Source organism: Engraulis encrasicolus, chromosome 4, assembly GCF_034702125.1.
Source record: "Engraulis encrasicolus isolate BLACKSEA-1 chromosome 4, IST_EnEncr_1.0, whole genome shotgun sequence".
In the NCBI taxonomy this organism is placed as follows: Eukaryota; Metazoa; Chordata; class Actinopteri; order Clupeiformes; family Engraulidae; genus Engraulis; species Engraulis encrasicolus.
The window spans coordinates 1,300,001-1,312,500 of NC_085860.1; the positions used below are offsets into that span (position 1 = coordinate 1,300,001).

Here is a 12,500-nt window from a genome sequence, read left to right on the forward strand (position 1 = left end):
CTCAGTGGAGGAATGAGATGCCTTTCAAGCGTCAAGAAGAAGAGGTGCTTTCAACTGAACTCTTAGTGATGAATCTTAATGGATGATTGAGAATATGGACAGTCACAGGCCCTCCACAGTTTATACATACCCGGGTATTTTGATAAACTAACATTTTTCTTCCGTATATTTACCAAAATATTTTCGTTCACTCCCACCATCAGTAAATCTGCATAAATATGCTGCTGAGAGCTGTCATAAATACATTACGTCTGTTCGCAGTAAGGAGAATGCCATTCAAGTCACAGTTTTTCTCTGTTTATATACAAACATGAATTGGAGGTTTTTTAAAAGAAATCTCCACTTTTGACATTTTTTAGGAAATCTTTTGGAAGATTCGTTTCTCAGAGGAAAAACCTCTAAATGAAAGACACAAACAAAGAGAAAGGTCTTTGTTACCCGGGTATGTATAAATGGCCCCTTAAACCACAGATGGGTTGGGGGTTCTGGGGCGCATATGCCCATGGGGGACGCAGGTTCGAGTCTGGCCTGGGTCATCTCCCAGCCCTACCCCATCTCTCTCTCTCTCCCACACTCCCTTCCTGTCATAATCTCTACTGTCCTCTCCACAAAATAAAGGCATACAAAACCCATTAAAAACAATATATAAACAAAGACCACAGATAGGTCTGTTCTCACCTCGAGACTCATGGAACTCCAGCGTGACATGAGCATCGAACCCCAGGCTGAAGTAGTTGTTGAAGACGTCGATAGGAAGCTGCAATGGCAAAATCAGTACAGTATAAAGGAAGTGACATAATTTGACCTTTGGCCCCTTCATTTTACAACAGGGCCACCTCGTCATGCCCTGTGTCTCATACCATGCACTTCTGTTGGTGCACTGATGGTTACTGCATAGTGCACACAGTGCTCTGAGGTCTAGTACAAAGTGTCGTGGGAAAGTTTGTGCACTATGCACTGTGCCCTCGCTGGAAATGACGGCTGAGCATGGCATTAGCTCGCCAAACTATCGGTTGGCTACTGTTTACAATGCACAGCGTCTCGTGCTTGTATTTACATTTCCTTCACCCCAAAGGGCAACAGTCACACATACAATACTTGGGTTGGCATGAAAAGGTTGGTGTCTCAGCAACATTTCTACAGAATTAGGAGACTGTTGACCATGCTCTTCTACTGAACTGAACACCATGTTTCCTCTGTTTCATTGTCAACATGGCGGTCGTTTAGTGCGTGCAGTGTCTATCTTTCAAGCACTTCGTTTTCTGCCATTGTTAGGGGCATCCGGGCACTTTCAGTGCACTGATTCAACCGGAATTTTCAGTGTGTGAGCGCACTATGCACTGAAACACAGTGCCCGAAGGGCACAAGTGCGTGGATTGAGACACAGGGAAGGCCATTGTTAGGGCATCATCCGGGCATTGTCAGTGTACTGGATTTACCAAAAATTTCAGTGTGAGCGCCCTACATTCTGAAACATAGTGCCCGAAGTCCCTGAAGTGCCCTAAGTGCACAAGTGCACGATATGAGACACAGGTATGCACCTGGCGAATTAGTGTGTGTTACACCAGTTAAGTGTGTTTGTGTGGTGTGTGTGTGTGTGTGTGTGTGCCTGCACGATGACATGGCAGTAGCGGTGAGACTGTATTGGTTTTGTCTGTTATCAGACAAACTGTGTCACTACATTAACTTGTGTAGCCAGTGTGGACGAGTGTATCTGAATGACAGCCCACTGAGGAAGTCTATTGGCAAACATGTACATGGAACTTGACTCAAAAGATGTCAGGTCACCACACACATCCAATGTATAGCATTATAATACAATCGTAAACAACTAGGCGACACAACATAGGCCTACAGAGGTGGACCACTGTGGACCACTGAAACCAGCTGCAGTGTTCTGCCTGAGCACTAGGTGTCTCCACCTGCATGGAGTGTTGGTGGCTGCTGTGCTGCGGGCGGTGTGGGTTCACCTTGTCTGTCTGGTTCTCGTCCGTGTCCTCCTGGCTGGCCTCTGGGTTGGGCTCCACCTCCAGGTTCCAGCGGTCCAGCTGCACAATGTTGCCATCCTCCACGTGAGAGAGGATCTTTGACACGGGCTCGTCTGTGTAGCCCTACAGCACACACATCATCACTCATGTTATTATGTCTATTACTAGGTGCCATTCATCACAGTCTTTTTGTAGGTCTGCTTCCCTCTTTGACCATCTTTCCCACTCTTTTTCTTTAAAAGATTTTTGGGGGGGCTTTTTGGTCTTTATTATTTACAGGATAGTACAAGAGTAGACAGGAAACGATTGGGAGAGAGAGATGGGGCAGGACTGGGAAATTAACCCGGCCGGACTCGAACCGGGGTCCCCTTAGACATGCAAGCCCAAATGTGGGTGGCTTAGCGCACTGCACCACAGCACCCCCCCGATCATCTTTCCCTTTCATAATGCGCTGTATTGTCAGTGTTGCTCTGCCTTGGTTTGCTTATCTTTACACAGTATCAGCCCTGATTGCCGGTAAGTGCTGTTTCAGACTGGCCATATCCTCTGATGGATAACGGTGTGTCTGAAGTATGAGGGAATTGTCATGTATTTAACATGAACTACATGAACAAAGGAGAAGTTGGTAAGTGCTGTTTCAGACTGGCCATATCCTCTGATGGATAACGGTGTGTCTGAAGTATGAGGGAATTGTCATGTATTTAACCCTATCCAGACCGGGGACCGGGGGGGGGGCTCTTTTGACCCCCCCCTCATAACTTGGGAACCGAATGGACTATGACCACCAAACTTGGAGGGGATGATCTTCAGCCAAAGATCTATGAATGACATCAGTTTGGTGTCATTATTGGATATTATGACGTCATTATGACATCATTTCCTGATTTTATTGCCCAAAATGTCACCGTAATGTATTTTCCATCTAACTTGGGTAATGCATATCAATTTTGGTTATTATGTGCATCAGACCACTTCAAATGTTCACAAGGGTGTCTGATGCTAATGAAAATGTAAAAAAATATGAAAAGTGATGATGATGAGACTTAGATCAGTGATTTTTGGGCAGGTGTACCCGTCAGAAAACCGTTGCCATGGCAACAATAAAAATGATAGACCTAATCTTTTGGTATCACATTGTAGCCAACTTCATTTTAGGAAAAGTCACAAAGTTTCGTAGTCATAGCTTTAGTCATTCAAGAGTTATACGACATTAAAGTTGGTGCGGGCACTTTTAGCCCCCCCCCGGTCTGGATAGGGTTAACATGAACTACATGAACAAAGGAGAAGTTGGTGCACACAAGGCTTGTGTCCAAACATGTATATTGAAGACTATTCACGCCTAAACCATTTTCAATGTCTCCAGTAGGAAGCACGGGACAAATGTTATATACTGTAGGGTGACATGTAAGCCTTGAACATTTGCCATGCGCTTCATACTGAAGACATTGAAAATGGGCTAGGCCCAAAACGTCTGTTGCTTTTGGTTATATCCACAGCCTTTTTGATCCCTCTCCGGGCCTTATCATACATTTTTGGACACAAGCATTGTGTGCACCTCATTTTTGTTACTCTTTAGCGGTTCTAACTTCATGCGAGCAGGGGCCCTGAGCGAGCCCTGAAGGCGCAGGCGCAGACCCTTTTGTTTTCCAATAGACTGAGAAGTTTCACATTTCTCAACTTTTTGGCAGAGGCAACAAAGCCGATGGAAAACAAAGACACTCACGATGCATTTCCAAATTTCCCCAAGCAATCTCCTCAAGACACATCAGCGAACATGACCAGTGAGAAAGGCGCTTCACTCGGACCATCGTTATCTGAATTGAAGTTTAAGTTAGGGAGAGTAAAGTAGGGCAGAGTGATGCTCCAGTGGCCTTGCTATGTTAACCCGTTAAGACACAGCGTTATATATGTGCTGTTATCAGAATGGCAATGACCAAGTCGTGATGCATTACTAAAGGCCTTGTGTTCTGTCATACTATTGCAGTACTTTGGTACTTAACTTTTCAATGTCTATTACAGCATGCCACTGCTGGTATGGCATGCATTAAGGGGCTAAGGTACAGGGCTCTGACCATGCATATGGCGTGCTTACCCCTCCCAAACGTCACAAGGCCTATCATGATCTATGTCAATTGTAGCAGGGACTGGAGCAAGCTTCTCTCAGAGTTCACTGATTACCGTGAGGGTTATGGCCAAAATGAAAACTCAAAGTAAGAAGAGGCACACCTTGAAAATACATTTGCACAAAAAAAAAATACTTGATGCAAGGTGGACCCCTTTTCTGTTTAGCTATCCTAATCTATGACCATGTAGTGTAGAATAGTGCTACAGTGGTTGGGAGAAGAAGCTGCAGTTTCAGCTGTGCTTCAGCCATTATGGTGGTCACGGTCACTGATGGTTCAACACACCTCCTGCGTCCTCCTCCACAGGGTCAAAAGGAGGAATGTGCAGGTGCATTGAAACGTCAGTCATTTTGTGCACCAAAATAAAATTGTACAAAAATCTGAAAGTATTCTTAGTGCTCTGGTCATTATATGCCTGGGTTTTGACGATGAGAAGTAGCCCTATGAGAAGTAGTCTTGTCAGTGCTACAGTGGTAGTGCGATTTGAAAGTGTGGCGCCCCATGTCTGTGTCCTTACCCCTCCCCAGTTCAGTGTCCTGGCCAGGTCATTGCCAGTACCCAGGGGCAGGATGGCCACGGCAGGCGGAGGGCTGATCTGTAATTGGTCCAGAACCGACAGGATCCATCCCACCTGCAGAGAGCCGAGAGTTGTGATAGGTCAACTCTGACTGCCTGTCCTTTTCTCATTTGCATAAAAAATCAATCTTAGACTGTGCAGTGCTATTTATCAATAGCAATAACATCTTTTCAGAATTACATCCAAAAGGATCTCAGTGTAGTATATGGCATATGCAGTATGGTATAGCAAGTATGAAGTAAAATTTGGTGTAGCATTGTACAAAACCGTGCACTGGAGTCTAGTGTAATTAAGTGAAGTTAAGTATAGTGAAGTCTAGTGCAGTATAGTTTACTGTATAATAAAGCATAATACTGAGTTTCATGATGTAGTTTAGTGCCAGTATAGTATGGTTTAGTGCCAGTATAGTATGCTTTAGAGGCAGTATAGTGTGGTTTAGAGGCAGTATAGTATGCTTTAGAGGCAGTATAGTATGGTTTAGAGGCAGTATAGTATGGTTTAGAGGCAGTATAGTATGGTTTAGAGGCAGTATAGTATGGTTTAGAGGCAGTATAGTATGGTTTAGTGCCAGTGTAGTATGGTTTTGTATGATGCAATACTGTACTGTAGCTGCTGTACTCACAGTGCCATCTCCTCCACAGGCGAGGATCCGCAGGTTGGGCACTTTCCTGTACATCTCCAGCCTACAAGACAAAAAGACTGAATGCACTTGCTGCTCTTTCCAGCTTTGCCAGACGTATCTGATCATTTCCAGCCCGAAAAAAAACGCCTGGAGTCACTAAATCCCGCCCCGATTTGAACCAAATAGTATGCCATATTCTATGGCCATAAATCTACAGAAAAACCTGCCCACTGCCCATTTTTTGACCACTTTCACCCAGAGATGGCCAACCTAAACAGCCCAATTGAGCGGGAAACCGGCAAATCTGGCAACACTGGCTTTGTCCAGCATACTGTATATTCTGCTAGCCTGGGCCAGCACAGCCTTTAAGATTTTGGGTAGCTGGTCAGCATGGCTGATGGAAGCTGCTCACTTTTGGACTGACAGTAGATGGACAGAGGACATGATGACATAACAAGTGACATGAGAGGACAGAAGTGACTAAAAAGGTCACCACTAGGAGTCACCATTACAGAGAGGATGTGATTGAACCTAAGAGGACTTAATAATAACAGCTTTGGTTTCTGTAGTGCCGTAAGGTTGCTTTACCGAGGGGGTGGGGGGGATGGGCAGGGATGGGGAAGGTAGGCGCTTGCAGGACATGAACAAAGCTTTGGGATATACTGGATAGAAGCCACTTACCCCTCCTTGGGGCCCCCTACACTGAGATCGAAGACTTGGCGCGGGTTCAAGTACCACATGAAGGATCGAATGATTTTAGTTCCCTACAAGAGCAAGGAGATGAAGACGGATCACCGTTATATTTCTTTATGATTTAGTGTAGTCCAAACAATATGTGTAATGATGACACATGTAGATGGCATATCGACTTTCCTTAAATTAAGCTAATTTAGTAATATGAAGAGTTTCATTGTCAAATGACATGTCCATTTTGGAACATTGTCATTTTTGTATTGGGCTTTGCATTGCATTGCATTGCTTTGCATAATGCATTTTACATTGTTTGTAAAAAAGTATGTTATGAAAACAATTTAACGGCAAGAATTCACACATAGATGGTAGGACTTCTGAACAGTCATTTCCAATAATAGTTGTAAAATGAAAAAGTAAAAAAACGATATTTACGTTCTTTTACAATGACACTCTTCATAAGTAGTTTGTTGAATAATGATACAAGAGGTTAAATTAGGCTTGATAAGAGTTTGAAGAGTTTCATTGTAAAATAACTTACTAAATACGATTTTTTCATTTCATTGAACACAACTTTTTTTTCTTTTGTCTCCCACGCTCATCACCTGATTCCCGCCGCTCCTCGGGTTGACAAAGACGAGCACTGGCTTCATGTGTTGGGACGGCAAGGGCTTTATTACAAAGTGCCTCCACTTCCCCTCCTGAGTGACAATTACCAAACCGTGATATTAGCTTTAGTTATATGTAGCATACTGTATATTTAGTAATGTATACTGCCCTACAATTTCAGAGTGCAGTAACTACATATTTTGTCACAATTGAGAAAATGGTCTTCATAACACCTCACCTCCTTTATTTTGTGACAAAGCCTTATGGTCCAAATGTGTCCCATTTTAGAGATATTGCTATGTGAAATTGTCAGTAACAACAATATCCAACCTAATACCAAAACTTTGCTTAGTTGGCGTAGTTACTGCACTTTGCCTTTGTATGGCAGTATATTATATTTGTTTTTTATGTATAACATTTTCGGGCCTGTGCCCGTTTGTACTATATTACCAAGAGACCCAATGCTTGTTTAAAAAAAAAAGACAGTTCATTCATTCATTCTTACCTCAAGTCCCTTCTTGCCGGCCTTGGATTTTACCGACCTCTTTTTCTTTTTACTTGATTTTAAGGAGGACTAGAAATAAAATCACAACATAGAGCCTGATTACACTGGGGCATGTTTGGTTACATACAGTAGTGGTCTAAAGGCCTAAAGACAACGTTGCCAAGCATTATGAAGAACTAATTCTCTCTGCCGAACTACTGTACATTTATAAAAACATGAATGTCTATAGTCTCATGAATTCAAGCCCATTGGGAAACTCCAACTCCCATTGTTATTGTGACACAGCACAGCACACAAGTGAACACTGCACACAACGAAATCCGTGCAAGGGGGGCAGCACTCAATGGCACCCCTTGGGAGCAGTGTGGTGGGACGGTACCATGCTCAGGGTACCTCAGTCATGGAGGAGGATGGGAGAGAGCATTGGTTGATTACTCCCCCCAAGAACCTGGCGGGTTGGGAGACGAACCGGCAAGCTTTGGGCTACAAGTCTAACACCCTAACCGCTTACCCATGACTGCTATGTAGGCTATGTAACAAAATGTAATTTATACTATACCCCCTTAAGACACGGCATTATAAATGAGCTGTTACCAGAATGGCAATGACCAATTCGTAATGTATTACTAAAGGGCCGTGTCATAGTAGTGTAGTACGATAGTAGTTAACTTTCAATGCCTATTACAGCGTGCCACAGGAGGTACGGCGTGCATTAAGGGGCTACACTATATTTTATATTATGAAGTGTATGCATGGGGTGGTGCGTTACCTTGCGTATGCGTATGACCCAGGTAGGGGGCACGATGACAGAGGCATGAGCCCCAAGAGAACACGGCTCCTCAATCTGCTGCAGCATGAAACAGCTGACCTTGTTATGGTACTGCAAACACACACACGCACACACACGCACGCGCAGGCGCACATGCACACACACATGCACACTGTTAGGATACTTCAGAACACATAGGTAGAGGGTATTGTTATGGTGTGCGCTAGGGTGCATCAGTTGCCCCCTATGAAAAGATATCGCCTTGGCCCTATAGTTAAAATGTTCTACACCCAGTAAAAACACACTGTGTAAAATATTTTGAAACTTGGATGAAGTCTACCGGGGCCACCAGCCCCATGAAAATAGAAAATAATGGTGATAGTCAGAATCTTGGAATAGAAATGGACATTTTGCTGCATAAAGCTACCCAATAAAAAACATATTGTCTCAGCTCTGTGATAAAAATGTTCTATGCACAGTAAAATCACTCTGTGTAAAATATTTTGAAATTTGGATGAAGTCTACCGGGGCCACCAGCCCCATGAAAATAGAAAATAATGGTGACAGTCAAAATCTTGAATAGAAACAGGGCTGGACTGGCCATCTGGCATGGCGGGCATTTCCCGGTGAGCCCCGCACCCTCGTGGGCCCCCATTTTTTTTTTTTTACATTACTGAAAATAGGGGCCCATGAGGGTGCGGGGCCCACTGTTGAGTCAGTTCTCCGGCACTAATAATCTCCTTAAATCCAAAAGTGCCCGGGCCCTATTTATCGCCCAGTCCAGCCCTGAATATAAATGGACATTTTGCTGCATAAAACTACCCAATAAAAACATATTGCCTCAGCTGTGTGATAAAAAAAATTTCTATGCACAGTAAAATCACTCTGGAAAATGTGGAAAATGTGTTGAAATTTAGATTAATTCTACTGGGTCCACCAGGCCCATGAATATACAAAACAATGGTGATAGTGATGGGCAACCTGGATTCCAAAGTCCAGTGCCACATATTCCAAATATAGCCAATATAATGAACCAGCTGACCCACTGCCAGTATCAAGCAAGAGATTGCGAAGTTGTATGACTTTTGTGTGCTTCACCTGTGGGCCTACAGGATTGTACAGGTAGCTGTTAATACCTGGTGGAGCTTCTGTACTAAAGCTGTGAATGCTCCTTGGAATGACTTGTGTTTTTTTTAAGAAATCCCTGCAGTAGTTCAATAGAGTACATACAATAAAACTGTATGTGATGTTGGAAAGAGTGGCTTCCCAAAACCTGTACTTAAGTGGCTTCTAGGTATGTCATGGGTATCACCAGGTCCAGAGTCCATTGCCATGGGCCTCTCAGGTAAGTTATGGTACTCATCTGATGGAGTAAATTGAAATACTACCACAGGCGATGGGATGACGAAGTAATGGCACTCTTCAATACAGTTGTATTGACTGCTTTGTAGCCTAGGCATTCCAAGGAACATTCACAGCTTTGGTACAGATGTTCCTCCATGAATTGTAGGCCCACAGGTGAAACACACAAATATAACAGTCATGCAGCTTTGCAATCTCTTGCTTGATACTAGCAGTGGTCCAAGGCAGCAAGGAATTGATATTGTGTTGCAAAAGAGCAAATCTGCCTAAATATAGCAGTTTGACCATCAGTCTGTCCTGAGACTGAAGTCTGTGTAAGTGGATCGACTGAATACACAACCTGCTTAGATATTCCTTCTGTTTGTGCTCCCGATACAGGTGATCTCACTAATTACCTCATCAACCTGGCTTAAGTGGTAATTAGGCTCAGCTGGTTCATTATATTGGCTGGGGCAAATGTGTCACGCGAAATGTGTCCACCTCTGTTTTAAGACAATGGCAAACCTAGATTCAAAAGCCACAATCCAGTGCCACAGATTTCAAATTACCTGGTTTTACCTGTCCAATTGCCCTAACTGGAAAGGTAAAACTAGGTATGTCATTTGGAATATGTGGCACTGGACTTCAGCTTTGGAATCCAGGTTGCCCATCACCATCACCATTATTTTGTATTTTCATGGGCCTGGTGGACCCGGTAGAATTCATCTAAATTTCAACATATTTTACACAGAGTGATTTTACTGTGCATAGAACATTTTTATCACAGAGCTGAGACAATATGTTTTTTATTGGGTAGCTTTATGCAGCAAAATGTCCATTTCTATTCCAAGATTCTGACTATCACCATTATTTTCTATTTTCATGGGGCTGGTGGCCCCGGTAGACTTCATCCAAATTTCAAAATATTTTACACAGTGTGTTTTTACTGGGTGTAGAACATTTTTACTATAGGGCCAAGGCAATATCTTTTCATAGGGGGCATCTGATGCACCCTAGTGTGCGTGTGTGTGCGTCTGTGTGTGTGTGTGTGTGTGTGTGTGTGTGTGTGTGTGTGTGTGTGTGTGTGTGTGTGTGTACGTACTGCCTGTTTACACCATGAACAGCTGATGGCAACAATGTCTTTGCTGTGGAACGCAAACTTCTGCTGAAAACCCTGTGAATGAAATAACAATTAGGCCTACACAGAGGTGTCAAAAGAAAAAAGTAAAAAAAAGAAACACAAACAAGTAACTTATCTGAGTGACCAGTAGACCTGTGTACTTGTCTTACGATTATCTGGTTGGATCAAGTTTGTGGTGGGTCTTTGGTAGGTTTTTAGTAACAACACAGTCTATCTCATTAGGTACATTGTGGTACATGGTGTAACATGTATGTAATATCATTTGATATTCTTGTACTTAAACCATGAATTTACTTTTACTTTCGACACCTCTGAAATTATAGTATATAAAATATATTTTATAACATATGGAATAAACACAAGCATTTACTCTCTCTCTCTCTCTCTCTCTCTCTCTCTCTCTCTCTCACACACACACACACTAGCACACGCAGTACACTTACTCGACCACATTGCCTACACTTTCCATCTTGCCGTCTTCGATGTACCCAGTGATGACGCACTACACTTGGCTGAGACAGAACACACACCACTGTCATCATCATCATCATCACCACCATCATCATTATTATCATCACCATCATCATCGTGATCACCACCACCATCATCATCATCATCATCATCATAATCACCACCACCACCACCACCACCACCATCATCAATACAGTTAATCACCAGAATTCCCACCAACAACAACATGTACAATCATCATGATGTGTGTGTGTGTGTGTGTGTGTGTGTGTGTGTGTGTGTGTGTGTGTGTGTGTGTGTGTGTGTGTGTGTGTGTGTGTGTGTGTGTGTTTACGTGCCTCTCGAATGTTTCGTGTCCCCGGGTCCCTAAAGGAGGGTTTGCATCTGAAACTAATCTGCAGCAGACAAGTTCATTAGACAATCTTTTCATCACTATAACGTTGATGTCTTAAATATATTATGAATAATGATTGGAAATGCAGAATGGGTGCAGCGTGTTTAGTGTGTACCTTTTCTAACTGCTCCATGCAGTCCACATGAACTGCTATTTTGCAGGCTGCACACTTATAGCGAGTCATCGATTTTTGCTGGGAAAAAAACAAACATATTAATAATTACTCCCCGGATGTATACTATGAGACACTGAATGCTGATTAAACTTGATACTTGTGATTGAGGCCAGAATATTTGAGTTGAGCAAATCACATTTGTGTGCGATAGCATACTTCTACCAGCAGAGGGCAGACCTCCATGTTGTTCAAAGTAACCAGAACAGAAAAAAATTCTCCCGACTTATTTATTGACTACTTACTCCATTATTATACGGTGTCTTCATTTGCATGCATTCATTAATTAGCTTCCTCATTCATTTGATTTCTAAAGAGCTCATTTGTTCAAGATCACATTCATTCATTCATTCATTCATTCATTCATTCATTCATTCATTCATTCATTCATTCATTTGATAAACCACTCAGCTCATCACTCAGTTTTGCCCGTTACTTCTCTTTTAATTCAATTCTGTTCAATTCAAGTCAATTCAATTCAAATATGCTTCATTAGCTTACGTACAGCATTGCCAAAACTAAAAAAAAGATGACCATTCATTTCACCTTGCTCATTGTTCTACCTTTAGCTACAGTACTCACCAGCGACTTGGCGAAGCAGTATTGCTCTCCCACATAGCAGAAGTCAGCGTTTCCGCTGCTCTCGAACCAAACATGCTGGCCATACGCAGCGTTCTCCTGCAACATCAACAGCAGGGCCAGGGGCTGATTAATAGGCAGGGCTACTGGCCCCAGGCCCAAGAGGGGTAGAGGTCCCAAGGGGCAGCTGAGCCCTATCTCTGCCTCTTTCCCCTAGGGCCTCATGCACAAGTACTACAGTGTACGTAAAAGGGAAAAGGGAAAAGGGAAACGTTTAATGTCATCAAAATACAGTATGTCTGTTAAAGGGAAACGTTTTGATTAAATGTTTAACTACATCTATACTGGATGTTGTCAGAAAAGAATGGTTTTGGACTTAACATACTGTAAAATTCACAGTCTATTGCTACTTCTGAAATACTGGGCTTCTCGCTGGCAAAGTGTTCTATGGCACTATATAGATTGAATCCAACAAAAGTTCTGTCTCAGCTCTCACTCTCACTGTGAATGTATATATGC

At 42.9% G+C, this 12,500-nt stretch overlaps 1 protein-coding gene across 3 annotated transcripts in view; it reads right to left on the reverse strand.

The window, feature by feature from the left end:
• dgkzb (diacylglycerol kinase, zeta b) overlaps positions 1-12,500 on the reverse strand; it is a 73,377-nt gene that overhangs the window by 21,374 nt on the left and 39,503 nt on the right. For all 3 annotated transcript variants that reach the window (XM_063196448.1, XM_063196447.1, XM_063196449.1), the window contains exons 3-15: positions 11,985-12,080; positions 11,346-11,423; positions 11,175-11,231; positions 10,809-10,877; positions 10,327-10,398; positions 7,884-7,994; positions 7,115-7,183; positions 6,606-6,701; positions 5,992-6,074; positions 5,311-5,371; positions 4,629-4,742; positions 1,971-2,111; positions 679-757 (exon numbers count right to left, since the gene is read on the reverse strand). In XM_063196448.1, coding sequence (XP_063052518.1) covers positions 679-757; positions 1,971-2,111; positions 4,629-4,742; positions 5,311-5,371; positions 5,992-6,074; positions 6,606-6,701; positions 7,115-7,183; positions 7,884-7,994; positions 10,327-10,398; positions 10,809-10,877; positions 11,175-11,231; positions 11,346-11,423; positions 11,985-12,080 — 1,126 coding nt within the window. The remainder of the gene's footprint in view (positions 1-678; positions 758-1,970; positions 2,112-4,628; positions 4,743-5,310; positions 5,372-5,991; positions 6,075-6,605; positions 6,702-7,114; positions 7,184-7,883; positions 7,995-10,326; positions 10,399-10,808; positions 10,878-11,174; positions 11,232-11,345; positions 11,424-11,984; positions 12,081-12,500) is intronic.